This window comes from Stegostoma tigrinum, chromosome 8 (genome assembly GCF_030684315.1).
Source record: "Stegostoma tigrinum isolate sSteTig4 chromosome 8, sSteTig4.hap1, whole genome shotgun sequence".
Lineage (NCBI taxonomy): Eukaryota > Metazoa > Chordata > Chondrichthyes > Orectolobiformes > Stegostomatidae > Stegostoma > Stegostoma tigrinum.
The window spans coordinates 15978403-15997885 of record NC_081361.1 but is presented as its reverse complement, the minus strand read 5'-3'; the positions used below and the strand labels follow the sequence as shown (position 1 = coordinate 15997885).

The window sequence follows — 19483 nt, the reverse complement described above, 5'->3', positions numbered from 1 at the left end:
AGGCATTGAAAATGTTCCTTGCTCATGAAGTGCAGTCACTATTTGTGTTGGTGGCTGTGATGCTTCTATGCACTTCATATAATATGCTTTGCGATAGATGTCTGTGCATACAAATTAAGCCACTATTGGAAAAACAAAGCCAGAGCTGAGCAGTTCGCATAACAGAACTACTATCTACAAACATTATGGATAACTATTAACCTCTCTGATTGAATGTAAATAAATATTGGCTAAAATACCAACTAAACCTCCAACACCTTATCAAATATTGTCATGGGATCTCTGACACCCTCTTGAAACAGACATATGGGTCACCATTAAAGATTTAGTTCAAAAACAAATAGTGTCATTGATATTGCAGTACTTCACTGAAGTGCCATCCTAGATTATATGAGAAGAACTTAAGTAGGGGACACGAACCCGCAACTATCTGAAGGCAAGCATAATATCAATTAGTCAAGCTGATACAATACAGCAAAGCTATCATCCAATCCTGCCAAATCATTTTCTAATCTTTTGCTTTCCTCGTATATTCGCAGCAATGGTCCACGGAAGCTTCTCTTTCTCTTGAAACTTTAGAATAAGTCCAAAATCACACAACACCAGGTTATAGCCCAACAGGTTTATTGGATGGCACAAGCTTTCGCAGTCTCACTCCTTAAGAAGGACACCTGAAGAAGGAGTGAGACTCCAAAACCTTGCGCCTTCAAATAAACTTGTGGGACTAGAACCTGGCGTTGCGTGCCTTTTGACCTTGCCCACCCCGGTCCAACGCCAATACCTCCGCATTCAGAATAAGTAACCAAGGAAGCAATACAGCCCTATCTACTGGACATAATTGTGCATAGTCCCTCAATCTGAGACCGAGATAAAACAAAGGAGTGTGTGCATGTGTGTCAAATCAGTCAGCTGGGTTGCTAATCAACTTGGCAAGAAAAAGCAGAAGGTTCTGAAAAAAGGAATCTGTGCTTGTGTGAAAAGCAATAACTGCTGGGACTCAGCAGGTTTCTGTAATTGAGTATTTTTGTTGTTTTCTTCTTAATTAACACCCTGACTTCTTCTTTGTGCAATTATCAAGATATCCTGAGGTAGCCTCTGGGTACCCAAGGTGAAATTCTTTCATGCCACACCAACAATGTCTGGAAATCTCTACCTAAAGTAGGTTTTACTCCTCTGAAATGTTACCAGCTTCACAATTGCTGAATCACAGTGAAATGTTACCAGCTTCAATCACAGTGGAATTTCTCAAGTTGCGGCAGCTAATGTCATGAAAATGTCATCAGCACTGAGGCCCACACGTGAAGAACTGGCATTGATGGTCATTGTACTGCGTGCATACCTCTCAATGAGAGCTAAAACAGTCAGAAGAGGGAAAAATTTAAATGTTACATTTTTCTTCAATGTAACAGCGGTGAATCTGATCTACTTTCAAAAACAGAAAAGACCAAAAATTTAAATATGAAGATGAATCAATTCACCAAAAATCCAGTTGTTAGAATGCTCTGTTTCAAGTGACAACCTCGCACTTCATTTTTTTATTGTCAAACAAGTGAATTCAGAAATTGTTCTCAAAAAAGAAACAAATTAATGAGCAAGTGACTATTGAGCATTATTTGGATTTTTGGGTTCCTTCCCATTGAGAGCAAGAGCTCTTGGTCGAATGGAAAAGGTGTCAGAGACAAATCTGTAGAAAGTTTTATTAGAATTAAATTACAGGAACTTTGAAGAATTTGCACAGGATAACAAAGTTTATGCAGGATAACAAAGTGTGAATCTGGATGAACACAGCAGGCCAAGCAGTATCTCAGGAGCACAGTTTATGCAGGAGATGGTTATTCTGAGGAGTCTGGAAACACCATCCTTCTGCTGATCAAAAATCAACCGTATACTCCAATAAATATGGGGTAGATCAGTGGTAACAAGATGCAGAGCTTCAGTACTTCAGTACTTGTCTCACCCAAGACCATCAATATAACCTCCTGAAACAAAAAAAATCCTCCACCTACGCCTTTAAGCAAACTGACATTTCACTCTCATCTCCTTTCCTCACCCAAATTCTTAATGTGTTAACACATCCCAAATCCTTTTTTGATGAAGGGTCTAGGACGAAAACATCAGCTTTTATGCTCCTAAGGTGCTGCTTGGCCTGCTGTGTTCATCCAGCCCCACACTTTTTTTTATCTTAGATTCTCCAGGATCTGTGGTTCCCATTATCTCTGCTCACATCCCGAATCAGTGCCTGTTTTGCTTCACTCCACATTTAAATTTGTCAGATGCAATCTGTAGCTCTGCAGCAGTATCTGCACTTATGGAAGGTTTATCAAGTCTCTGATGATTATGGCTAGTTAGCATTATCCATATCATTCCCCTTGATCTTTTCGCAACCTGTGAAACTGGCTGGCCACACCATTGTTATCCTCTTTTCTGATCCTGTCTTGATTCCACTCTTACCAGTACAACTATTGCTTACACATCTCGAAGTAACACCTTCAATGTGTCTCTCCAGAGGCTAACAAAATCCATCCCATCTCTTTAAATCTGCCTGCAGACTCCGAATAAGCTTTCACATGCAAGGATAATATCCAATTCTGTCTTCTATTGCCTGAATGAGCACTTCCCAACATCTGCTTCTGTATTGTCAAATTTCTCGTCCACTTTATAAACTCAAATAAACTACTGTCTCCAGTGAAATGGTCAGGAAAAACTGAGCCAATCTTCTTTAACTGTAAAGTATCACCTCTCTCTATCTATTTCATGCCTCTCCCTAGTCATTTTCACAAGCAAAAACATAAGGCTGTAACATTTTGCCTACTCCAATACTGAGATGAGTTACTGATCCCATTATCAGCTCCATCAAAAAAAAACATGTAATCTCGCACTGCTAAATCTACTCTATCTCCATTCATCTGTCCTGGAAATACCCAATCATAGTGCTTTCATCTTCGGACTCAACTGTCCCATCCATCCTGTATATCTGCTACTCATTACCTTTTCTACATAAGGTCCTGCTTAACTTCCTGGTCTTTGCTTTGTCACCTTAGCTCCTGAAATCTCAGTGTCTCCCGGGTCATCACAGATTTTGTAGTAAGTGAGGATTGGTGAGATTTAGTCAATGAAGGCAAAGATAGTGGTAATCTGGAAGAGTCATAGAATCTCTACAGTGCAAAAGCAGACCATTCAGCCCATTGAGTCCATACCTGACCTCCAAAGAACATCCCATCAGGAGTCACCGATCCCTGTAACCCGACATTTCCCATTATTCGTCTACTGAACCTGCACATCCCTGGACACTATGGGCAATTTAGTATTCACCTAAACAGCACATCTTTGGATTGTGGGAGGAAACTGGAACACCTGGAGGAAATCCATGCAGCCACAGGGAGAATGTGCAGACTCCATGCAGACAGTCACCCAATGGTGGAATGGATCATTCCTGGCACTGTGAGGCAGCAGTGCCAACCACTGACCCACCATGCTGCCTGAATCCTGCTCCAGAGATGAAGAATATTTCAAAATGGGATTGATCAGCCATTATTAGATAAAGGTTGTATCAGTCATGGAACTAAGGTGAATAAATGCAGGTCTGTTAGTGATTAACTATTATCTAACCTGACAGTGGAGAACATACAACACTGATCTACCCCAGAAATAGTAGGAACTGCTGATGCTGTAGTCTGAGATAACAGAGTGCAAACCTGGATGAACACAGCAAGCCAGGCAGCATCAGAGGAGCAGGAAAGCTGACGTTTCAGGCCTGGACCCTTCTTCAGAAAAGGTATTTCTGAGGAGAGGTGCCAGAAGACTAGAAAATTAAAAACACGACAGCCTTGTTAAATAAACATTTATCCTTGTCAGGATAAACCCAACAATTATAGACCAGTCAATTTAATGTCCAAGCTTCCAATGCTTCTCAAGATAATTATTCAGGATAGAATTAGTAGTTAAATTAAGAAAAAGATGGATTGATTGAGAAAAGTCAGCATGGATTTCTAAAGGGAAAATTGTGTTCAACTAACTTGCTGTAGTTTTTTGAAGAGAGAACAAAAAGGCTCAGTTATGTTTACAAAAAATGCAAGGGTGAAGTGAACATTTCGAGCACAGAATGTGTTGGAGGCTCAATCGAAGGATTGAACAGGGCACTGGACGATTATTTGGATAACATGATTGTACAAGAATACAGGAACAAAGTCAGAGATTGGCAGTAAGTAATGATGGTCGTTTAACAAGCTGGTGCAGGCACTGAAATAACTTCACACCGAGGCTGGTATCCTGGCACCAAGTCACCCTTTATTTGCAAATGTCGAATACATGACACTGCCATAGCTAGCTCAGAACTGGCTGCCAGTGTGAACTGAATCCCTGATGCTCCTGTTTATATCTGTTAGCCAGGGCTCTCCCAATTGGACCAGGTTAAGAGCCCCAATCTGTGAACTCATATTCTATGAGGTACCCCAGCTGACCTCGCTACCATTCCTTATTTTTATTCATTTATAGGATGTATGCTTTGCCGGCGGGCCAGTATTCATTGCTCATCCCTAGTTGCCCTTGAGAAGGTGGGATTGCGCTGCAGTCCATGTGCCAAACATTGACCCACAATGGGTCAAATGGCTACTTTGTGTGCCCTAACATTCCAGGCTAAGATCTATATTAAACAGTGTTAAAATTATCACAAATAAGTCTCATCGTGAAGCTTTGGCATTCAAAATTAACTGGTTTATTTGTCCAAATAACCACAGCAAACACACTTTAAAAGTCCAACACACTGTCCATAAAGCAATTATTAATGTCCCAAGGTTTGTGGTAACCTATTTATGACTAAAAGTTTTTTTTTCTCGCACATGTGCTTTATACCTCTTTTCTTTCAACCTACTAGCAATGAAAAGGGCTGCTCAGTAGATAAATGTAATACAATCCTAAGAGGTACACCTCATGTTAAACAAATACAGCTGTGAGCTAAAATATGCTGGGTTGCATAATGAGAAAAATGCTATTGAACAAAGCAGATTGTAAATAATTAGGCTGCTCTGTGGCTGGATTAAATTTGGAAGCAAAAGACTGAATAGGTTTATGTAAAGTGTTCTGAGCATTTTACTGAGTCAAAGGCTGCACTCACTCAGCATTCATCTTTAGATTAAATCTGTCACTTTGTTTTGAGTTCTGGAGCTCTCCAGTTTTCAATCTGTTCCCTGTTAGCTGTTCACGCAATTCCATATCTACAGTACACTTAATACATTCTCACCACTTGACCTCTGGGCTTTCTGTCATAGCATCCAAAGGCAAAATTAAATCAAGCATGTTTTCATGAAAAATAAGGATCAACAGTAAATAAATTGGGAAAGTGTAGAAATCACACTGACACAAGAAGACTGGGCCAAAAAACTGACACTGAGGAGTAAATCAGGAGGACATTTGCTATTTGAAAGTCATTGATATGAAAATACAAGAAAACAGGAATGTAAGTGGGCTGTTGTGCGAAATGCAATTGCAGCAACTACACCTAAGTACTGCATACAGCTTTGGTCTTTTTTTTCTAATGAAGGAATCGACTTGCCTTAGCAGGAGTGCAAAAAAGATTGATTCCTTGGTGGATTTGGTATGAGGAGTACGGGCTGATAGCATCCAGAAAGATGAAGAACAAGAGGTTAGCTCATTGAGATGTGTACAATTCTTGAGGAGCTTGTTAGGGTTATTGCCATGAGCATGTTGCCCCTGGAATGAGTTTATTCTAAGGGCATAGGAGGAGAAGGGGTCAGCTATGTAAGGTAAGATGGAGACCTTCTGCATTCAACGATGAATGATTCTCTGGAAATCTTCACCGTCGAGGGCTATGAATATGTTGGATACATGCAAGAAAAATACCAGAATGGATTGAGGAATCAAAGGCTATATGGAGAGAGGAAGAAAATGCAGAAGATGTACATTTTCGGACATGATCATACTGAATAAAGCAGCAGATCCAAGGGGCTACATGAGCTACAATTTTTCCCCATTTCCCTTCTTCCTTCATTCTTATTATACTAATGCCAAAAGGAGTGCTACAGAGAACTTCTGCAAACAACCTTGACTACAAATGGAATAACAAGAGTTGCAGATATATTTTTCAAAACTGTGCAACAATGATAATATAATGGAACTGCAAGGAATCCTGAAGTTGTCGTATTAAGTATTATGAAAAATTACTGGTTTAGTGGGTGCAGGCTCAGAGGGCCTGTTCCTGTACTGTAATTTTCTTTGTTCTTTGCACAAGTGATTGGAATCCCAGCAGTTGTTACTGATTTAATAGAAATAACATGATGTAGTGCAATAATCAGCTTGACGCATGAATAATAGAACAAAGCTTCATCCATTGCACGTGAACTTGGGGGAAACAAGAGAAAAAACAAACCACAAGGAATTTACATTAAGAGTTACTGGAATGAGAGGAGAAATTTGAGCAATCGCACCTGTACTGACCTTGTAAGTGAATTTTGTTCTCAGGACTTTGTACCAGAACTGAACTGACAGAGTCTAGGTTGTCATAATTACTGCATCCAAGAGGTCCTGTTCTGGTTTCAGTTACCTGGACAATTAGAAATAGAGGAAAGATTATCAATGAAGATCTTGTAGCCTTATAGATCAAATCATATTACAGAGGAGTGAATTTCCACTTTTGTAGTGCTGGCAGATATGACTTTGCTTATATTGCTATCCAGAGATTTTGTTGCTGCAAGGGATGAGTGCAGTGAGGTTTGAAGGAGGAGTACATGTGATTTTGGATATTGGAACAAAATATTATGAGGGGTCTCTCAATAACACCCGAATTGTGAGTTTTTCTTTTACTGATTTCTTGAAAATCAATAGTTTTATTTTCCTTGCCAACTCCAGATATATAAATCAACAAATTTCCTCCCCTTTGGCTACAATTATATAAATCTATGTGTGAAAGTTGGAAAAAAAAAACTGACATTTATTATTGAGCAATTTAGTTGTGGATTTCAGAGGATGTTGCAGCAAATACATAAAATTTAAGGAAACAACTAATTTGCATACTTTTGCATTCCCTAAAACTCTTGCTAAGTATCTTGCATTGTCAAAAACAGTTAAATTCTGGGCTTTCATTCAGAACTGACTTTCAAACTTCAACTGCAACCAAGATCTTCCAGAACTTTCTACTCACTGGGAAGGAATAATTTTGTTTGCTTGGGCAGTGTGACCTTTAAAAAGGAATTTCCTCGATGCGACCATTCAGGGAATAATGATATAAAAAACATATAATTCCCCTAGGATCTTACTCATTGCTTCTTTTCTTGCTTGTAACTGTGTTATATCCTCTTATTTTTGCTATGTAATTGGGTGAGCGATCAAATTATCAAGATAATGGTTAAAGGATTATCACCAAATGCTAAATGTTAACATGTTGTTTTCCACAGGTGTCTGCTCTTGGCTTCCCGTTGTTTGATATGATTGCAGTTGATCGCATGTTAAGAATCATAACTACACTGACTAAATTTTCAGCTGATACAAGGCTAACGAAATTATAATAATCCAAAGCGCGCAGGATATAGAGTACAGGTGTATTTGAATAGGGTCAAGATTTGGATGGGCAAGAGGGAGACGATATTCTATGTAGGGACATAAAAGTGCTTCAAGTAAGGATTAAAAATCCAGAGGGACAGTTATTCAAATAGAAAGAACATACTGGAATGAGAAAAACAAGATCTGGAGTTTACAATTGACAACAAATTGAAGCTGTCAAAACAATGTGCACAGGCAATGAGTAAAGATATCTGGAATGTTACTAAAGTCAACAAGTCACTTTGATTAGGGAGTCAACCCTGCCAGTTTACAGGTGTTAATGTAACTATAGTTACAAAAACAGGCACTGATCACCTCAGTACAAAATGAACACTGTAATTATTTCAATGATACAGAAAACAGCACAGAAGTAAGTTGCGGTCTAAGTCAAACATAGATACACACAGGAATTTCTAGAGGCATGGTTCTCAAGCCATAATGCAATCAACAAACATATAGAATTGGACACCATACACGAACCCATCGGAGCAAAACCGGAAATGACACATCTCATCATAACGGACCAGACAGTATAAATTCCAAGTAGAGTAGGACAATATCGCTTCATCGGAGGCCTCACTGATGATGTTACCTAGCATGGTGATGAAACATCTCAACAAAAATAAGCCAGCTCAACAAGCAGGTCAACAACCTCACCCACAAACTGACCCATAAAAACAAACATTGCGAAGCAGATAACCAATGGAATAGACTAGGAAGATGATTTAAAAACAACAGTTAGCATTTATTCCTTCAAATAGATACAGTTCTTTCAGAAACTAACATTTTGAAATACAACAATCTGAATAACTTTAATAACAATGAATGGAAAGTGTGGGAATAAAGTGATGACTTTGGATCGATATACTCACTCATTTCTCTGACAACTTAACCCCACCCACTTTTCTCTAATAGTCTGCTCTGACCCATCTGTCTAACAGTTTGCTCCCAGCCAGCTTTGTCTTTCTTTACCTAACTGCTTGCTTAAACCATAGATCCTTTACTTCGCTAGCCCCAGTCCATCTCTCCACCTTATAAACTGCTTGTAACCAACTCCCCATCAAACAGCCTGCTCCCACTTAGTTCTTCATCTGACAGTCTTCTTCTATTAAATTATTATTGTTTTATAATAGAGGCTTATGGAACATATTTCATTATTTGACAGAGTCAGCAACTTTGAAGCAACTGGGACCCTAAAGCCACATTATTACATTTTAAAGAAGAAAATACAAAGTTATTTTTAATGGAGCACATTACTTTATAAAATACTGCTTCTCAAACATGGCAGTTAATTCATCCATGTAAGTCCCTGAAGAGTGCAGTTCTTTAAGCAATTCCCTTTGCACTGCTTGTTCAGCTATGTTTTGCTGAGGTTGATAAGGATATCATCAATTTCCATCAGTCAGTTTAACTACGTCTTACAAGAGCCAGCTCCAAAGGGCACAATTCTATTTATCAAAATTCAGAGGTTGGAATGAACTCCTCGTAGTCTAGAAAAAAAAATCACACTTCATCACATATCATTTGTCAAACAAATGCTGTTGCTAAATGAGGAACAGCCTTGGTGTTTCTTGTCTTTTGAGTAGATTTTGCAGTGAACAACCAAGCTAACGATTTGAGGAGGGTGATGCATAGCAATTACATCAGGAACACTGTTCGTCAATCATTCCAAAAAAAAAGACTGTCGTCGCTGCTGTTTCACCATGTTTCTTTGTGTTTCAGTTTAGTTAGCAAATATCAGAAGCAAAAAGATGTCAGGACACAAAACTAGTGCCCAACAGGTTTTTCAGAATGGAGAACATTCAAGGTCATGTCCACAGTCTCAGACAAACCATTGTATTCATGTTTAAAAAAGTGATGATGTTGTTCTGAAGAAGGGTCACTGGATATGAAACACCCACACTGTCTTCTCTGTACAGGTGCTACCAGACCTGGATTAACTAAGCCTGTGTTTCCTTAATAATTATGGCTTGAAGTATTTCAATCTGGGTATGAATTAGGAGCAGGATTAGGTCACTCAGTCCCTCACAGCCGAATAAAATCATTTCAATGCCACTCTCCATCTGCTTCCAAAAGCCTCTCAGCCCCTTCTGTTTAGGAATCTATTTAATTTTGTCGAAAGAAAATTAACAGTCTCTGCTTCTCAACTGCCATTCAATGAAGGAGTTTTGAAGTGGAGTCGAGAATGAATCAGATCAGCCCCAATCTCCTCGAATGGCAAAACAAATACATTGGGCATACTTCTGATCCTTTGGACTCATATCCCTCTATGAGAAAAGATTTTGTTTCATCGCTGTTTTAAATAGACAATGGCTGAGTTTTAAATAGTAGCCCTGTTTCTGGAATCTCCCACAAAAGGATATAACCTTTCCCATATCTACCGCTATCTAGACCCCTTTGGAACTTGTACATTCCAGCAAGTCACCTCTTACTCATGTAAACTCCAGCAGATCCAAGTCTAATCTGTCTAACCTTTCTTCATAAGCGAACTTGCCCATTCCTGGTGTTAGTCCAGTAAATCTTCACTGAACTGCTTCCAAAACATTTACGACCAATGCAACGCATAGCATTGAGGTATAGAGGTGGTCTCACGAGTGTCCTGTGTAAACTGAAAAATAAACCCCACATTTATATTCTATTCTCATCAAAATAGGTGAAAACATTGTCTTAGCTTTTCTCATTACTTGCTGTGCCTCAATCCCAACCTTTTGCGATTCACGCATGAAGACACTGGGAAGCCCCTACATCCTAAGGCTCTTCAATTTCTCACCATTCAGATTCTGTTTTTATTCTTTCTGCCAAAATGGACAATTTCATGCGTTCCATACTCCATTTTCCAGAATTTTACCCACTCACAACTTTTTGCAGCCTTCTTATATCTTCTTCACAACTTACTCTCCAAATTACCTTTGTGTCATCAGCAAAGGTAGCTTCAATATCTTAGCTGCTTTCACTCATGCCGACTCTCTGTTTCTTAATAGCTAGACAATCTCTTATCCATGCCAATATGTTACCACTTATACCATGAGCTTTTAATTTCCACAGTAGCATTTGATGTGGCACCTTATCAAACTCTTCTGGAACTGGTACAGTACATCCATAAGTTCCCTTTCATTATAGAATCCCATAGAATCCCTACAGTGCGGAAACAGGCTCTTCAGCCCAACAAGTCCACACTGACCCTCAGAGCATCCCACTCAGACCCAGCCCCCTATGACCCTTCTAATCTACACATTTTAGTCACAGCATGTTGCTTCAGAAAACTCTAATAAGTTGGTTAAACATGATTTCCCTTTCACAAAACTCTGCCTGATTACCACAAACTTTTTGAAGTGCCCTCTTATAATTTTCTTATTGATAGTCTCTGCAATTTCCCCATCATAAATGATGGGTCTTGGGTTTTCTCCTTCGTTAGCCCACATTTTTTGAACAAAGAAGTTACATTTGTGATTCTCTAATCTAGTGAAACCTTCCTGAATGTGGGGAATTTTGGAAAATTTAAACAAATGCATCAATTATCCCACTATCACTGCTTTTAAAACTTAGGATAACATCCTTCAGGATCCAAAGGTTTGTCAACCTGCACATCCAATAATTTACTCCGTGCCGTTTCTCTGATAATTGTAATATTACTGAGTTTCTCCATTCCATAAATCTCCTGATTTCCAATCTGTTTCATCTATTGTAAGTAACTGTGGGTTGTAGATTTTAGCTTAAGTTTTGGTTCATTTGTGTCTCTAAAGACTTTTTCTGAACATGTAGTCACAAATGCTTGCCTAACAAGGGGGAAAAAAAAACATTATTTTCTGTATTAATAGATTATGTTTGAAAAATGTCATCTTTTGCTGTCACAAAGGCACACTTGATGACAGAACACTGCCAACATAAATTATGCATGGGAACCAGCTATGAGAAGATGCACCTCAATCATAATATAACTAAAGAATAAACAATTAATAATCATTAGTGAATAAAGGCGATTCTTTTTTACTCAAGAGTCTCAGTAACTATTTATTTTAAAATGGAGTGTTCACAGTGTGATATACAAATAGGCTGAGAATAGTAGAGAAGGATGCATCTAGAATCTTAGCAGCTAAAACTATTTTTGAGTCTTAGAGCCACAGACACACAAATGAATAGAGGTTTGTCATGCTAAGAGATAATGACAATCTAAATGCTTAATTGGTCTATGTTAAAGCAATTTATGCAGATGGGAAAGACCATTTAGATAAACTGTTGTCGTATTATTGGCAAATTATATTTTAAAAACAATTTTTAATTAACGAGGAGAAGGGGGATGATTAGTTCCAAAAATAATAAAGGTTCCAAGTGCCATGCTTTGAGTACTATGTGAATCCTTAGGGCAGATGAAGTGTGGTCCTGCCTGGTTTGTTTGAAAAACACAAGCATTCGGAGTCTTGCTCCTTCTTCAGGTGATAATGAGAAAGGTGGCATTAGGCACAGATTCTTTCAGCAAAAGATCAAAGGGTCCCAGAACTGACACTCACTTGAAGATGGAGTTAGTGTTTGTGTTTTCAAGTAAACTTGTGGGGCTATGACACGATGTTGTGTGATTTTTGACCATGTCCACCCCAGTCCAACACTGGCACCTCCACATCTTGCCTGGTTTGAGTTTAGATTTGTCACAAAGTGGTGCCTGTTTCATTACAACTAGTCGCAGACTTTCTGTAAATGTGGAAACTTGAGTTTTGAGAGAGTTATTCAGGAACGATTGTTGATGTGAAGCCTCGAGGTGTATTGTCTGGAGAAAGCAGGAGATCTCTTGGCCAAGTTTTGGATCTGTTGGAAATCTGTCTTGTATTTCTGGTGAGTATAATTTAGTCTCTTCTGTTTGTTACCAAAATGGTTATGTGTTTTTCAATGAGTATCTTAACTGTTAACACTTAAAATCTGATATTATTCATTAACTCATTGTCCTTGTCTCACCTGATGGTATATCCCAGTTGCACCTGAAATATTTGAACTACAGAGTTTTAAGTGGTTAACTTGGGTCTTTCAACTGAGTGAGCACATGAAGGTTGGGTTAAACTTGGGGATTCTGTTTACACAATACTAAATTGGGCTTGGCAATCTTGAAGTGACTCAGCAGCAAGATATTACCTCGTGCTTTATTAGCAGAACTACACAATATACTGTAACAAGCTGTTGCTAAAATAATCTATTTCCCAACTTAATATGAGCGCTGTCTTGGGAAATCTACTGGGATTTTTCAAATGTTGAGGCCAGGCTATTTCTCTCATTATAATCAAGCTTGTGTGTTCCATAATGTCTGATTCCATTAGAATGGAGCCATTTGTCTCTCAGAGTGAAAAGTGATTGCTGCAGAAAGTAGACGTACCTTTCAGGACTAAAATATCTTGCGTGAATGTAGGAAGAGGTGCGAGACCAATGAGTACTGTGCGAGGGGGTTGGTTAGCTTTGTTGGCTGGTATACGATACAGAGTAACACCAGCGGGCTCCATTCCCACAGTAGCTGTCCTTCTCAGATCTCTCCCCTTGCAATCTGCAGACTAAACCATCACCAGGCAGCTCTCTCTAATGAGATCACATGTGATGTGATAGGGGATGGGCACTGGTGTGATCAATGTTGTGGGGAGCTAAGGATGAATGGTCAGGATGGTACGAGGAGCTTTTCTCTTATTTTTATTTGCTTATGGGAAATGAATGGCTGGCGAGGCCAATGTTTACGTCTCATTCTGAATTTAGGCAGAGTAGTTAACTTCTGCATTCAAACGGTGCAGGGATGCCCATAGTGCCGTTGGATAGGAAGTCTTATTAGACTTTCACTTACAAGGTCATGTAAGAGAAGAGTAAAGAGTCTGCCACATTGCTTTGGATTTGGAGTTGTCGTGGGCTAGACCGGATAAGGGCAAGAAATTTCCTTCCCCAAAGAACATCAGTGAACCAGTGGATTTTAACAATGGGCTCTAACACTGATACCAGTACTCAATTACAGATTTGTTGAATGAATTGAATTTAAATTCCCAGCACCAGGTAGGAATGCGAACTTGTGTCCATGAGTATGGGCCTCTTGATTACTCATCTGGCAACATAATTTCCAAACGTCTGGAGATCATGGCAGACTGGACAGTTGAGGCAGCATTGACATTTATATAATGAATGATGATTTGTTGTAGACTGTTGTAGAGGTGAGTGAATTAAATGCATAGGCATTTATGCTGGGTCATCATTTAGTAGCTGTAATGTAATGAGGGCATGGTCACTTGAGCTGGTAATGGTAATGAGACAGAGAAAAAAGAAACATACTTGTTGAAATGGAGTTAAGTCCTGTGAAGAAGAGAGGTACACTTGAAGAACGTTCTGTTAAAATAAACTGTGATTAAGGGACAGCACTAGCAAAGGCAGAACTGTGCATAGTTTTAAGAGTGGCAATGCTTACCTTGATTGCTGAAGAGGCGATCTGAATCTCATGGAGCTTACGTAATGTTGTCTCACGGTCAATGAAGTAGGAAGCAGCCAGTTGGTGGAGTGTGTCCAAACTGATAGCAGAATTATTGTTGAGATCAGTCTTCTTATTCAACTTCTGTTTGTCCACAAAAATAGTCAGTGATTCTTCTCCTGCATGGACAGCAAGGGATTAGCAGTCAGGCTATAACTCTGCTTTGCTGATAAAATACAGTGTGCAAGGTAATTATATGAGGGAGAATGGCAACAATATATATCGCTATGTTATCTGCGGAATTGAAACTAAAAGCATGAAGGCATTCATCTCAAAGAAATTGATTCTTGAGGTGTGTTTTGGGAGGAAGGGTCACTATTTACCTCTCTCTATACTTACATGGTCACAAGTATGAATGCAAGTTGTTTGCGCTCCTAGTTTATGTCCCAATATTTCTAATGAACCTCTTCAAATATGTTATGACTACAGAGGATTTGAACCCAGGCCTCCTGGCCCACGGGTAGGGACACTACCATTATGCCACAAGACTCCATTCCAACTTCTGTTCAACCGAAAATATTAGATAAATATTAAATGTGGTTCGATCTACTGCCTTGATAACAGGTGCTTACATTTTCTGATTTTCCCCTACCCAACAACACCACAATGACTGACCATTATGTAAAACATATTGCAGACTGGGAGAGAGCTAACAATAACGACAATGAAATTCTGAGTAAAATGTCACTGAATTTTAGAATCAGAACATGTGGGAAATATCTTTCCAATCTAATACATATGCTCCAACCAAAAGTTTAACCTTTCATCACTTCAGACCACAAGTTGATCTCCAGCAACCTATTAGCATTTTCTGATTGATGTTACTCTTCCAGAGATTGCTGTTCTTAACTTCCTTCAATCAATTAGAATGGACATATTGTGATGTGATGGAATAATGAGCTTGATGACCTGTAAGTTGTATTTTTTTCTTCCTCTTCCTCCTGATACAGTAATGCAATATTCTAGATGCAACATGTATATCTCACCCCTTCTCAGAAGCTTATAGTAGGAGGCTGCGGAATGGGTTATATTTTCATTATTATTAGAATCCGATTTTACTTTTACCTCTAACCATTGAATTTCATCCTACAAATGGTTCAGTAATCGTTACTTCAGATTTATGTCTATACTCACTCTTGGCTGTTTCCGACTGTCCATAACTGTCTATTTCACCTGTTGCTTTTGTAGACACCTAGCTCATCTACATTTCTGTTCAAAAGTAAAATGACTTTTTTCATTGAAATTCTAGAAATGCAAAGAAGTTCAGTTCTTCCTTCCCCCCAGTAAACAATTTTCGTTGAATATTTAACACCACCAGTCTCCGTACCAACTGTATTTGCAATAAAAGGAAAAAAGTCTATTTTATGTTCCAGCACGTGGGGATCAGCACAGGGAAAGGGAGTGCACATTTACTTCATGTAAGATTGAGTAAAAAATTTAACATTATTATACTCTTACAACTATAATGGCTTGGTTGGAGAGAGGCTAATATGAGTGTCCGATCTTGAGCCTCTGAAAAGAGGTGAGATGCGCAAGTCCCTATATTGGAGGTGCTGGGTGCAGTTCTCTTGGCCCAAAAATCTTGCGTGGTAAGGAAGGGCTACTTTTGATTAAAGTGACTTGAATTCAACAGTGAATCGGGTAATATGGTTAGATCACCGCAATTTGTGAATCTAGGTGGCTTCAGATGCAGCTACAGGATAGTGATATTCACAATTTAAATGCAATTCTTTAAATGTATTGATTCTACCAGGAGATACAATTGAAAACGTATGTCCAACACAAATTTGTAACTTTTGTAAATGTTGGTGTGTTCACTGAGCTGGGAGGTTGGATAGCGGATGTTTCATCCCCTTATTAGGTGACATGCTCAGTGCTGTGGACCCACCTGTGAAGCGCTGTTGTCTTGTGCAGGTTCGAATTTATATGGACTGGTTTTTGCTACTTCCAGTAGGTGCCAGTTCCGATTGTGCGTTGTAATAGCCGGCATATTGGGTCTAATTCAATGTGTTTATTGACAGGTTCTACAGATGAATGCCAAGCCTCTAAGAACTCCCTGGCTATCCTCTGTTTGGCTTGTCCTATGATAATAGTGTTGTCCCAGTTGAAAGTGTGGTTTTTCTCTTGAATTCACACAGACAAGAAAAACCACACTTTCACCTGGCATAACACTACTACCGTAGGACAAGCCAAACAGAGGACAGCCAAGGAATTCTTGGAGGCTTGGCATTCATCCGCAGACTCTACCAATAACACATTGAATTAGACCCGATATGCCGACCATTATAATGCAGTTGCAACTGGCACCTACTGGAAGCAGCATAAACCAGACCATATAAATTCGAACCCACACAAGACAACAGCATGTGACAGGAGGTCCCACAGCACTGATGATGTCACCTCGTAAGGGGACGTAACATCTGCTATCAAACCTTCCAGCTCGGCGAACACCAACATCTACAACCAGCACCCGAGCTACAAATCTTCACTCGAACCCTGACTTGTAACTTTTCCTTAAGTGGGTGAAAAATAGGGAAATAAGAGAGTAGGATATCAAAGAAACAGGCTCCAACATTTAAAGAGACAGAGTTACAAAGCTGGAAGAACAGTAACAGTCAGAGAACCTCAGGTTTTGTTGATTCTCAACCAGTTTTAGTTCCATGTCTTTGAGAATCAAATTTCTCCAAGGTTCCCAGCTCAATAGTCAAGCTATCAGATAGAAATGGCAGCTTGACTGATGGGACCATACTCTGAAGCTGCAGTAGAAAAACATGCATGTTGAATGGGGTGATCTAAAGTGGGTATGGGGGCAAGTTGCAGAGGTAGAGTGTGGACAATTCTGGACATTCTTGCTTCTCCTGACACACAAGCAGTGCCATAAAGTTAGTTACCTAAAAGTACAGTCTCTCTTGCATCTTTTAACTCCCTGGCTTCTCAGCAACAGAAGAAAACTAAAAAAAACCTTAGAATGAAGGCATTCAGCTTCCATGCAACGTTTCAAAGGTGAACTCCCAACCGCCTCTCCCCACCTCTGCGCACCTCCCTCCCTTCCAAGTTGCTTGTTGCAGCCTAAGTTGCTTTTTGAAATGCGCAATGGTTCACCCAAGCCAATATATCTGTTTTGGGAAGAGAGTAAAATATGCCATAAAATGTCAGGGCACATTTTTAAGCTGGGAGGGGGGAGATTTTAAACAAGACATGAGGGGCAATTTTTTTTACACAGATGGTGGTTCATGTGTGGAAGAGTCTTCCTGTGGAAATGGTGGATGTGGGTACAATTACAGTGTTTAAAAGACATTTAGGTAAATACATGAATAGTAAATTTTCGGAGGGATATGGGCCAGGAGTAGGCCTGGTTTAGTTTGAGATTATGGTCAGCATGGACTGTTTCCATGCCGTATGACTCTACAACTCTGTATATTATAATTGATACCCTTCTTTGCCTGAATATATACATTATAATCTGCGACTACAAGACAACATGAGCTTAATTTAGACTAAATAGACCATGTATCATCACAAAAATAATGGGCTAAGAATATTAATTGCAGTGGCTCTTTATTAGTATCACTGGAAAATCACCTAGACTACCCAAGCTGAATGTTTAAAGGTAGAATTTCTGTTCTGCTCATGTCAAGTCTTAAGGTATTTAACCAGTGTTCCCCAAAGCTTATGGGTGATGTACAGGGAAGTAAAACCCCCAACCTGCTCATGATAGTAACAACTCCTACCAATCCTGGAGAATCGTGCAGTTATGAGCCACAGCAAGACTCCAGAATGTGAGTTATTTCTGAACAAAAACAAAGTTCCTGGAAAAGCTCAGCAGGTCTGGCAGCATCTGTGGAAGAGAAAACAGAGTTAACGTTTTGGGTCTGGTGACCCTTCCTCAGAACTGATGGTGGCTGGGAAAATGTCAGTTTATTTGCAGAAAATAGGGAGGTCAGTGGGGTCGGGAGTAAACAATAGGATAGAGCCCGAAGAGAGAGAAAGACAGTCGGACAGACAAAGGAGTTGGTAATGATCAGGCTGGGAGGGTAAATAGTTGTTAATGGGGGCTGTTAGTGACTAACAACAGGGGGTGTGGAGTGGCAGGCTATGTGGTAACAAAGCCTGGTGTGATGTGTCGTGTGGGGGGCTGGGTCATAGGAGGGTTTAGGCCCTAAAATTATTGAACTCAACATTGAGTCTGGAGGGCTGTAGGGCCCCCAAGTGGAAAGTGAGGTATTGTTCCTCCAGCTTGCGTTGGGCTTTACTGGAACGCAGTAGCAAGCCGGAGACAGAGATATTGGCCAGGAAGCAGGGTGGTGCATGAATTGGCAGGCAACAGGCAGTTCAGGGTCATTTTTGTGATCAGAATGTAGATGCTCTGTGAAGCAGTCACCAAGTCTACATTTCATTTCCCCAATGTAAAGGACACCACATTGTGAGCAGCGAATGCAAGAGACTAGATTCTTGGAAGTGCAGGTGAAGTGTTGATTCACCTGGAAGGTATGTTTGAGCCCTTGGATTCTGGGGAGGGAGGAGGTAAATGGGCAGGTGTTGCACCTTCACCGGTTACAGGAGAAGGTGCCGTAGGCCTGTGGGGAGAGGTTGGGGGTGAAGGAAGTGTGGACTACGGTGTAAATTATTTATATTCAGCACATCATGGGAAGCATGTTATGTCATCAATAAACAAAAAAACCTCTTTTGTCTTGACACAATTTTGACAAGATAGTCATGTCATGGTTCATTAAATCATGAATGGTACTTTGGCCAAAAACAAACAATAATTTGTGTCCCCACAGAAACTGAACACTGTGTGCTTTTGTTACAGTAGCAAAAAAAGATCGATGTTAAATGCTTGGACAAGCTTGGCTGTTCAAATTTTGACAATAAAGGTAAGCTAAGGCTTGTTAAGAAACCAAATTGCATTTTAGTTTTCCAGAGGCAAAAAGCATTAGGAAATTGGTGATAACTATATTCTGCTCATTCATATAATTTATGAAAGCAAACCAGCTAATGGTATAAAACTATGCGTGATCTCGAGGATGAACTTCCATCTGCCTTTTAATGGAAAATTCCAGTGTGATATTTTAATAATTGCTAGAAGGAATAGGAGTGTTCTGTTTCAGTTCCATCCTTTTGGCTATCTAGAAAATGAACAGAAAAAAAGTGAACCTCAGATAGGTGAGAATATAAGATTTGCTTCTGAGGGATGACTGGTAAAATAGAACTGAAGAGAATATCAAACACTTAATTTTGCCAATTACCAAAATTAATTCTCAGACCAAGAATTCGGCTCCACATCTCTTGTTGAGAGAAACTGAGATTCTGAAGAAACACCTCGGAATTCTCCTCCTCAGTTATTATACATGATGAAGAAGCATGGTACAGTTCTCTGTACGATACAGTAAAATGGTTGAATTTGTTCACCTGTGCAGCAGGAGATGGGTGGGAAAGGGATATTTT

At 39.6% G+C, this 19483-nt stretch overlaps 1 protein-coding gene across 4 annotated transcripts in view; it reads right to left on the bottom strand.

The window, feature by feature from the left end:
* Positions 1-19483, bottom strand: part of LOC125456597 (BMP/retinoic acid-inducible neural-specific protein 3-like) — a 160388-nt gene that overhangs the window by 59269 nt on the left and 81636 nt on the right. For all 4 annotated transcript variants that reach the window (XM_048539863.2, XM_048539864.2, XM_048539862.2 and 1 more), the window contains exons 4-5: positions 13976-14154; positions 6454-6559 (exon numbers count right to left, since the gene is read on the bottom strand). In XM_048539863.2, the coding sequence (XP_048395820.1) occupies positions 6454-6559; positions 13976-14154 (285 nt within the window). The remainder of the gene's footprint in view (positions 1-6453; positions 6560-13975; positions 14155-19483) is intronic.